The 12072-nt window shown below is 44.2% G+C and overlaps 1 protein-coding gene across 5 annotated transcripts in view; it reads right to left on the bottom strand.

The window, feature by feature from the left end:
• JMJD1C (jumonji domain containing 1C) overlaps positions 1-12072 on the bottom strand; it is a 310246-nt gene that overhangs the window by 14206 nt on the left and 283968 nt on the right. For all 5 annotated transcript variants that reach the window (XM_048857004.2, XM_048857005.2, XM_048857007.2 and 2 more), the window contains 2 exons: positions 4903-5025; positions 3815-3954 (listed from right to left, as the gene is read on the bottom strand). In XM_048857004.2, coding sequence (XP_048712961.1) covers positions 3815-3954; positions 4903-5025 — 263 coding nt within the window. The remainder of the gene's footprint in view (positions 1-3814; positions 3955-4902; positions 5026-12072) is intronic.

The following is a 12072-nucleotide window of genomic DNA, read 5'->3' on the forward strand; positions in this document are numbered from 1 at the left end:
AGCCTTAAAGGTTTGTTCTTAACTTGAGTTAGATAACTTGAGGTAAAAGATAATTTGAGTGAAAACTAAGTAACTTGTAGGTTTCACTAGTTAGCAGGTCAAGATAAAATCTAGCGCCCCCCCCCTTCACCCCCAGTTTCTAACTCAACCTGCAAACTCATGTGAGAACTACAAACTGCCTTGTCTTAAGTATGACAAAGTAAAATCCTAGTGAACTTGAGTTAACTAACTCAAGTTGAGAACACAACTTTTAACCTAGTGAAGATGCACCCGTGTGGGACAGAGGAATGTTTCCATATTTATTTTTAACTCAGGACTCTTCAGGTAAATATAGACTTTCTCCACTCACATCATGGCTGAAACTTCTAACTCAACTTAAACCAGCCATTTATTCAAGTTTGGGAGGGTGTATGTGCACTCTCTTATTAGGGCCATGGGGGAATGTCAGGAATCATGGCCTGCAGCAGACCCAGTCTCTGGGCAATCTAATGAGCATAGCTGGCCTGTAGTAGGCTGCCTGATTAGCTACACTGCCTGAATTGCTGGAGGAGTCAGCAGACCAGCTCTTAAGCCTAGCAGCAGCATTCGCACACAACTGCGATAGCTCCTTCACCTGCTTGTTTCCTGCCCTGCTCCGATGTTGCCTCCCTCCAGGTAACCCAGTTCTGGCCCTCAGCTCCAATTCCTGACTTCTTACTTCAGCTCTGAAACCTGGCTTTGGGATCTGGCCTTGGGCTCTGATTCCTGGCTACTGATTTCTGTTCTAACCACTTGCCAGGACTCCTGCTCTGACCATTCGGCTTGACTCCTGTTCTAACCACTAGGCATGACTACCCACATCCCAGCCACATGATAGGGAGAGCTTGGTACTAAAATTGCTGGTCTGTGTCAACAAATCACAGATACATCTGCTGAAACTACAACATTAATGAATGCAGGTATGAATCCTGAAAACCCAGGGAGAATAAGAATACACCAGAGTTCATTTCTTGAATAAATGACTTTAGTCAAGATTCTCGAGAAGAAACTGGTCTTTTGTAAGCCCAGAACTAGACACAGATGCCCTATTTTTTTAGGAACAGTGAAACAGATGGATCTTATCTCTGTGTCCTTCTGATCTTTCAGGACAATAGACATGACCTGTATCTTATGTAGAAAATAGAAGGCCTCAAGTACTTTGATGGTTGATCAGTCAGGGCAAAAGAAATAAGTTGTGAGAGGATCTTGCATCAAACTCAATCACATATCCATAAGTTACCATGTCCAGCATCCATTGATTGGATGTCATGTGGGCACAAATGGGGAAGAAACTCCTTCGCCTTGCTCTGATGCTGAGACTGCACCTGGACCATTGTACTTTAAGGCTGTCTGTTTAAAATTTGAAGGGACTCCCTGGTGTCTATCATCTCTTTGATAATGAAAGCAGCTAACCCATCTGAAGCTTGCCTTCTTTTTGAAGTGGCATCATGCCCTTCCTTCTGGATGGTAGTTCTAGTTCCCTGGATATGCCCCTTTTGGACTGTGATCCTGATGCCCATATCTGGGCCTCTCATGGGGCAGAATCTGGATCTCTGAAGCAGCCAAGTAATTCTGGATCTTCTCTAACACATCCCTGAAAAAAACTCCTTTGAATGGCAGGGCCTCTAGTCTGATATTGGAAGGAAAAAATGGCTGTCTATTGTTTTAGCCACAATGCACTCTTGCCTGCCACTAAAGTGGTCATGGCTACACAAATTGACTGGATTATGTCATATGTAGATTTTCATATGAATGAGAGAATTGAGCCCGGCAACAGGAGCATCTTGGCAAATTCTGAATCCTCATCTTTGGACTCTGGAGATCTCTGCTAAGTTTCTCTAGCTCCCTATCCACCACTTGAGCGGCATACACTATGTATATTGAAGCTTCCTGTAATATATCTGCAACCTCAGAAAGTCTGTTCAGGAATGCTCCATTTTTTTCTGTTAAGCAGGATCCTCTTCCTACCGAAATCATTATCCTTTTTGCCAGCCCAGAGATGGCAACATCCACCCCTCAGGCAGTGGCAGTGGGCAGTTCTATATCTGATGCTCTGAGAGGCTAAAGCACCTTTAATGCCAGGACAGAAGCCAGTTTCCTGTGCAGGATGCACCACTCACTGCTGATCTTTTCTTTGACATGAGGGAGGATTAACAGCACCTGTAGGTCTCTATAATAGCATATATAAGATCCCTGACAAATGAATCCTTCTCCTTAAATATGCAGAGTTTGGCCTTCTCTTTAGATAGGGAGTCCAGAATGATCTGGTCCTCTACAGCCTCCCTTTTTCAACCTCACCCACTGTTTCCTCCTACTCATCTCTATTACTCCACTGATAGTCATCATCCTCCTTGGGTAGGGCATCGCGTACTGGTGAGTGTCTGGCTGGGCTGATATTCTCTAAGTGGTACTCAGTCTTTATTTCCAGTCTATGATGGGGAGCATGCTTTGTGTTCCCTTCATCTCTCTCTCTCTCCTTGCTCTTAAAGTTTTGAGAAGACCGTTCAAAAACTTGATTAAGTCTAAACTGTAGTTTCTAGAATGGGCAGGTTGGGGCCCACTCCTAGAATAGGAAGAGAAAGTTGGAAATTAGGTCCTGCTCCTAGTGATAGCTGGAGAGGTTTCCATTCCAAAATGTCTATATACAATGAGGGGGGACCTATTTGCAATGTGAACTAAACTTGGTCAGTGAGAGCATATGGCCTCCTTTACTTTGTTCTCCCTTCTCTACTCAGGAGGAGCCTAGAAGATGGTTGAGCTCTTTGCCCCCTATTCTACTCTTCCTTCTCCTCAGAGAACTTGAGGGTTCTGATCAGACCAGCTTTGGTGAGAGTCTGCAGGCAGCACACCAGCAGGCTAGGAGTCTTTGAGCCCCTTGGCATTTTCCAGGGTAGCTGGTGCGCTGCATTTTAAAAGAGCAGCCAGAAAAGCTGAATTAACTTTTCCTCTCTGCTCCCAGACCACTCTGGGACCAGTTCTCAGGGTTACTACTGCTGAGTACTCCCTGCACTTTCCTTGCTTTCTGTTCGAATGGAGGGAGAATTTTCTCATGGAGCACCTCTGCTGCTTTTGCCCCCTGGAGAGGGAGGGAGGAAAGGGCTTTGAGTCCCAGGTTGGCTTGAGCTGCGTATCATGCTAGAGGATGATGATTGCCAAGGCTTGAGAACAGCTCCTGCTATGTTATCTGTCCCTCCTTAAATTGCACTTAACCTCTACCTCCTTCCCTTGTCCTGGAGCTATTGCCCTGGAGGGGGGCTGCTGAGTTCAAGGGGTATTCATTTGGCTAGATACCCCTGAATCCCCTTCTACCCTACTGGGGTCAAAACTCTTGTGTGTGGGTGTGGAAAATGGGTTTCTTTATGGATCTTCTTACTTTATCAGGACTCCCTGAGAGAAGAATCCTTCCCTAACTCATCCCTTCTGAATCTGAAGCTTTTCTGCTCTTCAGACAGAAAGATCTGTCAATGCTAAATTGAGTTGGAGCCTGGCAACAACTGAAGGCTGAGATGACTACAACCTTGTGTGTGAGGGTATGATATCATCAAAAGTCTGTGTGTTCTGTCTCCATTGATTGGTTGAGAGAAACTGTACCTAAACCATTTGGACTGGTATAGAAGATCAGAGAAGTTTGCTTGTTCACCAAGAATATCCCATGCAGCAACGGATGCTTAGGGAATGGGGCATTTCAAACAAGGTATCTGCAGTATGTTTTCTTTTTTTAAAGATATAATAGTAATTTTGAAAAGTCTGATTATTCAGGTCTATAAAATAAATATCTATTTGATATAAATCTAACCTTTTGCAGAAATTCTCTTATCTTGTCAACATCTTTGCCAGCATAAATGTGCCACAAAGCCCCAGGTAATTCACTTGAGTCTTTCAATCTTTTCCTTAAAAGGTCATCCAAATCTTCTTCTTCAAACTTCTTTAAAACTCCTAAAAGTTGACAAATAGACACTCAAACCAGGCAGTGGAAAGCGGAAATATTTCTTCTTTTCTTTTTACACTTCCTGTGGCAGACTGACTAAATAATGAGACTATTACATTTTCTAAATACTACAGAAAACCCTCAGAAACTATTTTTTATTCACCTATTTTGTGTAATTAGAAAACAAAACATAAATTATGTAAAAACCTTTAAAACAATTTACACTCAGATATGAATCTAATTTAACATTGTTAAAATCTGATGGAAAGAATTCTTTTTGAAATAAGAGAACATTGCTGTAATCAAAATATTTAAAATTCAGTCTTAGGGAACCAACAAAAACAATTTTGAGTCCATTCTTCTGCACAGTAAGTCAAGAATCTCTTGTCTATTTCTACAGCTATGCTGGTGCACATAAAAGTAAATAAAGCAAAATTAAAGGTAGTCTTATTTCAGCTCCACTATACCACTTCAGACTCTCAGGCCCAGAATGTAGTTGTTTAGCGCTAAACTCAACACAGCAAACACTGTGATAGGGGGATTCAGGGTGATCCTGAGGTGTTTGGTAAACATCACACTGGAGCTGCTGTAAGAGCTAGTGGTGCTTCATACGGGAATTCTTTTTCCTGCTGTGCATTTGCTCTGCCATCACCGGTACAAACAGGGACATTAATATGTAGGTAATGGCAAGAAAGAGGTAAAGAGTACGACAAAGAAAGTGATAATTTTTAAGCCACAGTATATTTAGGTACAAGAATTCACTGTGTATAAATTACCTCTGTGAGCAATATGCATGCAGTTAAAGGTATGTTTCATTTATACATTACAAATATTTTAAAACAATGAATTAAACTTTATGTGTCAATTTAAAAAGTGCCTATCGAAATACTTACCCAAACTTTTAAGTGAGTTGTTATTCAATCTATTTCTGTATAATACAAATCAACTTTCTTTACCTGCTTTTGAGAGTACTCCATTTCCTTTTGCTATGCCCACATAGGCAAGGATGTTCACTACATCAGAAACTTCAACATGGAGATTTGTAGTTCCTATATCTTGATCTTTAGCAGCAGCCACACCTATAGTACAAGATAAGAGTTTCAGAAAGGGCTTCGATTTATTTCAGTACATATTTCTCTTCACACTCATTCTTGTAAAAATAACTTTAGTTCAGAACAGAGCACAAGACTGGAAATAAAACAACCTTGGGTTTGTTCCCAGCCTTGGTACTGAGTGGGTGTTTGATCTTAGGCAAGTCACCAGGAGCGTATCCCCATTTTTTACATATGGGAACAATAATGCTTACCTACCTTTGTGACACACTTTTAGATCTACAGATGAAAAACACCTACATAGTACAAAGTAGAATTATTACTGAACATCACTCAGAAGGTTAGACAAATTTGTATGTGCCCAAAGATGCTATACTTTCTCTTTAAAATATTCTGGTTTATGAATTTAGGATGTATTTTCCACAATCTGTGTAAAAAAAATCTTCAAAAGTTTTACTTCAAACAATGTTCTTTTAAGCTTGCTTTGTCCAGGCAACAGTTCCTATGTAATAAGTTTGTCAAAACAAAACTAATTTTAAACAGAATAATCAAAGGCATTTCCTGATAATGACAATTCTCCTGAAAAATTTAAACTTTATACTCAAGTATTTCACTATTAGAATACTTAATTTAAAAAAATCTGGTCTCTCCCCCACTCTTATTCTCACAATGAACCGCTGTACTCCTGTCCCTCAAAATAAAAAAAAAACTTCTTAAGCAGGGAAGAAACTTGTAAAATTTCAGTCCAAAAGGTGAAAAACAAGTAGTTATAAGTATCTGAAAACAAGGTTTTAGAACAAAAAGTCCTACAAAAACTTGAAATAGGGGTGTCATGAATGTTTCACCTATAATACCTCAAACATCTTTTGATTGCTACCTTTAATACACATTTCAAGAGAGACTCAAATCCACTTTTAATCAAAGCCTTCATGCAATAAGTCATAACTTACCCTCTTGTAATATTAATATAATTTGAAAAATGGATAGAAAAAAATTAATTTCCAAGAGAATGGAAAGTGTCTTACCAATAATATCCTTTCTTCTAGCTGCGTCTCCCACAACTCAGGATGTTTGGGTTGCTCCCCTCCCCTCTGCAGCTCATGGAAGTAGATCCACATTTAGGTGCTTTGCACACTGGCCATGCCCCCTCTGCTCATACTTGCTGCCGGATGAGTTATTTCAAAGTTGTAAAACTTGCACAACACTATTAACAAATACTCCTGAGCTAATGAAATAACTATGTACATTAGGCAAAAAAAAAAAAGATTGTATGGTGGTGATCCGACTTTTGACTCATGAGCCATCTCGGGTGGGGAGAATTGTTGGAGATACTGCTAGCAGAATGGAAATTAACAGTAAGAAATTTTCCATTCTGCAGCCCAGCATCACCTACAGTTCTGGACATCTGGGAAGTAATGAGCAGTGAACAGATGTAGGGAAGGTTATGAAAAAAGTTAGTAGGTAAGGAAAGAAGTAAGTATCCCTCCATTTTTGGTAAAACAAACATTATTTCTGGGCCACTGCCTGCAGCACATTCCTGCCGAAGGCAGCTTCTGCGGTGGACAAGAAGTCCATCTTATAGTGCTTAACGAAGGCCTGGTCTACATGATGGGGTTAGGTCGAATTCAGCTGCGTTAGGTCGATTTAAAAATGACTGCATCCACACAACCAACCCCGTTCCGTTGACCTAAAGCGCTCTTAAAAACCACTTCTGTACTCCTCCCTGACGAGGAGAGTAGTGCTAAAATCGACCTTGCTGGGTTGAATTTGGGGTAGTGCAGACGCAAATCGATGGTACTGGCCTCCGGGAGCGATCCCAGAATGCTTCATTGTGACCGCTCTGGACAGCACTTTGAACTCCGTTGCACTAGCCAGGTACACAGGAAAAACCCCAGGGAACTTCTGAATTTCATTTCCTGTTTGGTCAGCGTGGCAAACTCAGCAGCACAGGTGACCATTCAGTTCACCCAGAATTGTAGAGTGGAGAATATTTCTATGCTCCCCATATCATCTCCATCCCTGAGGTTACTGCAGATTAGAAGGCAAAAAAACCCCCACACTCGCAATGACACGTTTTCTGAGCTCATGGGCTCCCGCACTGATAGGGCACAGCTTAATGCATGGAGGCATTCAGTTGCAGAGGCCAGGAAAGAATTCAGTGAGAGCGAAGAGCGGAGGCAGGACGCAATGCTGAGGCTAATGGGGGAGCAAATGGACATAATGAACCACCTGTTGGGGGAGCAAACGGACATGATGAAATGTCTGTTGGAGCTGCAGGAAAGCCAATAAGAGCACAGAGCCCCGTTGCATCCACTGTATAACTGCCTGCCCTCCTCCCCAAGTTCCATATCCGCCTCACCCAGATGCCCAAGAACCTGGGGGGGTGGGTGGGGGGAAGGCTCCGGGCACCCAGCCACTCCACTCCAGAGGATGGCCCAAGCAATCATTCAAACAGTTTGATTGTTAGTGTGACTACAATAAACAATGTGGCCTTGTCCTTCCCTCCTCCCCCACCCCACCCAGGCTACCTTGTCCATTATCTCTCTCTCTTTTTTTTTTTACATTAATAAAGAAAGAATACATGGTTTCAAAACAAGAGTTACTTTATTTCGAAGGAGGGAGGGTGGTTGTCTTACAGGGAATTAAAATCAACAAAGGGGGCGGGTTTGCATCAAGGAGAAACACACACAACTATCACACCGAAGCCTGGCCAGTCATGAAACTGGTTTTCAAAGCCGCTATGATGCGCTGTGAGCCTTGCTGTGCTCTTCTAATCGCCCTGGTGTCTGGCTGCTCAAAATCGGATGCCAGGCGATTTGCCTCAGCCTCTCACCCCGCCATAAATGTCTCCCCCCGACTCTCACAGATATTATGGAGCACACAGCAAGCAGCAATAACAATGGGAATGTTGGTTGCGCTGAGGTCTGACCTAGTCAGCAAAGAGCACCAGCGAGCTTTTAAATGTCCAAAGGCACATTCTACCACCATTCTGCACTTGCTCAGCCTATAGTTGATTTTGGAATTGGGGAGCTCATGTGGGGGAAGATAGGCAGTTACCTGTTCTGTAACTGGCGTTCTTCAAGATGTGTTGCTCAGGTGTATTCCACAGTAGGTGTGCATGCTTGCCACATGCACTGGTGCCGGAAGTTTTTCCCTTAGCAGTACCCATATGGGGGGAGCACTGCTGCAACTCCTGGAGTGGCGCCTTTATCACGCTATAAAGGGAGCTGCGCACTCCCCCCCACCCTCAGTTCCTTCTTGCTGGACAACTCCAACAGAGGGGAAGGAGGGCGGGATGTGGAATACACCTGAGCAACACAACTCAAGGAACACCAGTTACGGGACAGGTAACTGTCCTTTCTTCTTTGAGTGATTGCTCATGTGTATTCCACAGTAGGTGACTCCAAATTATATCTGTTGGAGGTGGGTAAGAGTTTATGAGTTCCTGGGACGCACTACCGCCCTGCCCAACCCGGTGTCATCTCTAGTTTGGGAGACGATTGCATAAGGTGAAGTAAACATGTGGACTGAGGACCAAGTGGCAGCCCTACATATGTCTTGGATAGGGACATGGGCTACATAGGCTGCCGCCGAGGCCTGAGCTTTCATAGAGTGCGCCCTGATGATCGGTGGTGGGGAAACCCCTGCCAGATTGTAGCATGTGCGTATGCATGGGGTAATCCAGCGAGAAAGGCGCTGGGTGGAAATGGGTTGCCCCTTCATACGCTCAGCCGAGGCAATAAACAGTTGCGAGGATTTCTGGAAGGGCTTGGTCCGATCCAGATAAAAGGCCAGCGCTCTACGCACATTGAGCGTGTGAAGGCGGTGTTCCTTGTTGGAGAAATGGGGCTTAGGACAGAGCACTGGAAGAAAAATGTCCTGCTCCATATGGAAGGCGGAGAGCACCTTCAGGAGGAATGCGGGATGTGAGCGAAACTGGACTTTATCCCTGTGGAAGACCGTATATGGGGGTTCCGAGGACAAGGCCCTGAGTGCCAAGACACGTTGGGTCGACGTGATTGCTACAAGGAATGCTACTTTCCATGAGAGGTAAGACCAGGAACATGTGGCCAGGGGTTCAAAGGGGGGTCCCGTGAGACAGGACAACACCCACTGTGGTACGGGGGAATCTAGCATACGGGAATGAACGGTCTAGGCCTCTAATCTAATCTAGGCTTGAAATCTAAAAAATCCTGCACATTTCCCAGAGTCACTACCCCTGATAACAGAACGTCAACGATTGCACTGGCTACTTGGATCACAGCAGCCCCGACAGTAGACTTGCCCACAACAGCAGTAGTGATGGTGAGCTGAGTGGGCTCCATGCTTGCCGTGGTATGGCATCTGCATGGGTAACCCAGGAAAAGAGGCATGAAATGATTGTGGGGAGGGATTGGGATGGGATAGATAGCTCAGTGGTTTGAGCATTGGCCTGCTAATCCCAGGGTTGTGAGTTCAATCCTTGAGGGAGCCATTTAGGGATCTGGGGCAACTATGGGGGATTGGTCCTGCTTTGAGCAGGGGGTTGGACTAGATGACCTCCTGAGGTCCCTTCCAACCCTGATATTCTATGATTCTATGATTGTCTGCCTTTGCTTTCACGGAGGGAGGGGCGACTGACGACATGTACCCAAAACCACTCATGACAATGTTTTTGCCCCATTAGGCATTGGGATCTTAACCCAGAATTCCAATGGGCAGCAGAGACTGCGGGAACTGTGGGATAGTTACCCACAGTGCACCGCTCCGTAAGTCGATGCTAGCCGTGGTAGTGAGGACGCACTTCGCCAACTTAATGCGCTTAGTGGGGACGTATACAATAGACTGTAAAAAATCAATTTCTAAAAATCGACTTCTATAAAATCAACCTAATTTCATAGTGTAGACATACCCAAAGGTATTAGCTGTAGACCAAGTGGCTGCTTTGCAAATTTCCAAAGTGGACGCACTTGCTCATTCTGCCCACGAGGTGGTACAAAATCTTATGGAGTGTGCTTTATCCCTTCTGGAACAGGAACCACTGATGCTTGGTAGGCTTCCACAATGCATAGTTTAATCCAACTAGCAATGGAGAACATGGAAACTCTGAGTCCCTGGCATTTTGGATGGAAGGACACGAAGAGAGAGCCCAATCGCCTTGTGATTCTATACATCTAAGATAGGTATAAGCAGAACTCTGAAAATCTAAGGTGTGCCATATTTTTTCAGTTGGATGCTGTGTTTTTTGACAAAACGAAGGAAGCACAACCTCTTGGGAAATGTGGAAGGAGGAATATATCTTAGGAAGAAAGGATTTTAGTGTCCTGAGCTCTGCCTTGTCCTCATGGAACACACAGTAAGACTCTTGTATAGAAAAGGCTGCCAGCTCCGGCACTCACTTGGTGGACGTGACAGCTATTAAGAAACAAGTATTAATAGATAAGTAAAATGGCAACAGTGAAGGCAAAGACTCAGAGGGATAGTTTGTCAAAGCCCTCTACACTTGAGGTAGGTCCCATGTTGAAAATAGCAGATTGACTGCAGGTCTAGCTAATTGGACTGCTCAAAGGAATCTTGTTATCTGGGAGGGAGCCAGAGGATCCTGTGAACATCCTGCTACTAAGAACAGACACTTGATGTGCAATGGTATTGGGCTGAAGACCTCTTTCTCCTTGGGGAAAACCCAAAATGGCTGGAATTCCTGGATTTCTGGGATTTGCACTGTGCTCTTGGCACCAGTTGTTGAATCTGGACCAGACTGAGGAGTATGCCTTTAGTGTTGATACTTTTCTAAATGAAAGCAATGTCTTAATGGCTCTGGAGGACAGACCAAGATCTTTTAGAGCTTCCTTTTTAATAGACAGGCTGTTAGTTGAGGCCGCTCCCAGTCCAGATGAAGAAGAGGACTTTATGAGAGAATGTCCAGTCTCCATAGAAGTTGGAGACGAGGCTCCAGTTTCAGCAATATCAGGTTTGAACACCAAGGTCTCCTCTGCCAATGTGGTGTTATCAGTTTTATCACTGCCTGTTCTTGTTTTATTTTCTGGACCACCCTCCCCAGTTGTGGAAAGGGTAGAAACACGTAGAATAGATTCAGCAGCCAACTGTGGGACAAGCGCCATGGATCTGGGGTCTGACTCCCTGGTGAAGTATTACGGGCTCTGAGTTCATATGATTCATCAATGGGTCAGTTGAATGGAGGCCAAACATCTGAACTCTGAGATCAGAAACCTCCTATTCAGACACCACTCGGAGTTGACAACCATGAGCCCACTGAGCTAGCCTGCCTTTTGGTTCACATCCCCTTTTATGTGGAATGCTCTGAAGGAAAGGAGAAATTGCTCCACCCACCTCATTATTTCTACTGCTTTCGTGTGTAGTGCCAGGTTCCTTGGTTCCCCTTGGTTTAAATATGCAACTGCAGTTGTGCTGTCTGACTGAATCAGGACATGGTTCTCCTCTACAGAGGTCTGGAACTACTGCAGAATCAGCTTGACCGCTCTCAGCTCTAGAAGGTTTATGCCATGAGCTGTTTCCTTGGGGCTCCAGAGGCCCTGAGCTGTTTGGGTTTGCAAACGTGCTACCAAACTCTCCAGGCTGGAGTTGGTTGGAAAGCAGAAGAGCATCCTTTGTGGACAATGTCCTGAGCTCACATCCATTGTAGGGAGTTGAGCCCCTATACCGGAATCCATTCATGATATTTCATGTGTTCCAAGGAACGGTCCCACATTTTTAAGATGAAGGCTTGAACGCACCTGATGCATGACTGTGGCCATGGAGTGATCCTATATACACCACCAAAAGGCCTACCTGTTCAAGGCACAGTGCTATGGGACGTTTTCTGTGGCTCTGAAGCAGATAACATCTTGGATTTTCTGGAATCTTTCTAATGATGGGTAGAGCTTTCATAGCAAGGTGCCTATTTTCACCCCCCAGATGAGTAATTCTGGTGGATGGAATCAATAAACTTTTCTGGACATTGATAATGAAACTGAGCCAGCAGGAGCCACAACATCTGAACAAGGCTCTGTGAGCTGTTCACTCTGATGGAGCTCTGATCAGGATGTCATCCAGGTGGGCTCCCTGTGAGCTGCA

This window comes from Caretta caretta, chromosome 7 (genome assembly GCF_965140235.1).
Source record: "Caretta caretta isolate rCarCar2 chromosome 7, rCarCar1.hap1, whole genome shotgun sequence".
Lineage (NCBI taxonomy): Eukaryota > Metazoa > Chordata > Testudines > Cheloniidae > Caretta > Caretta caretta.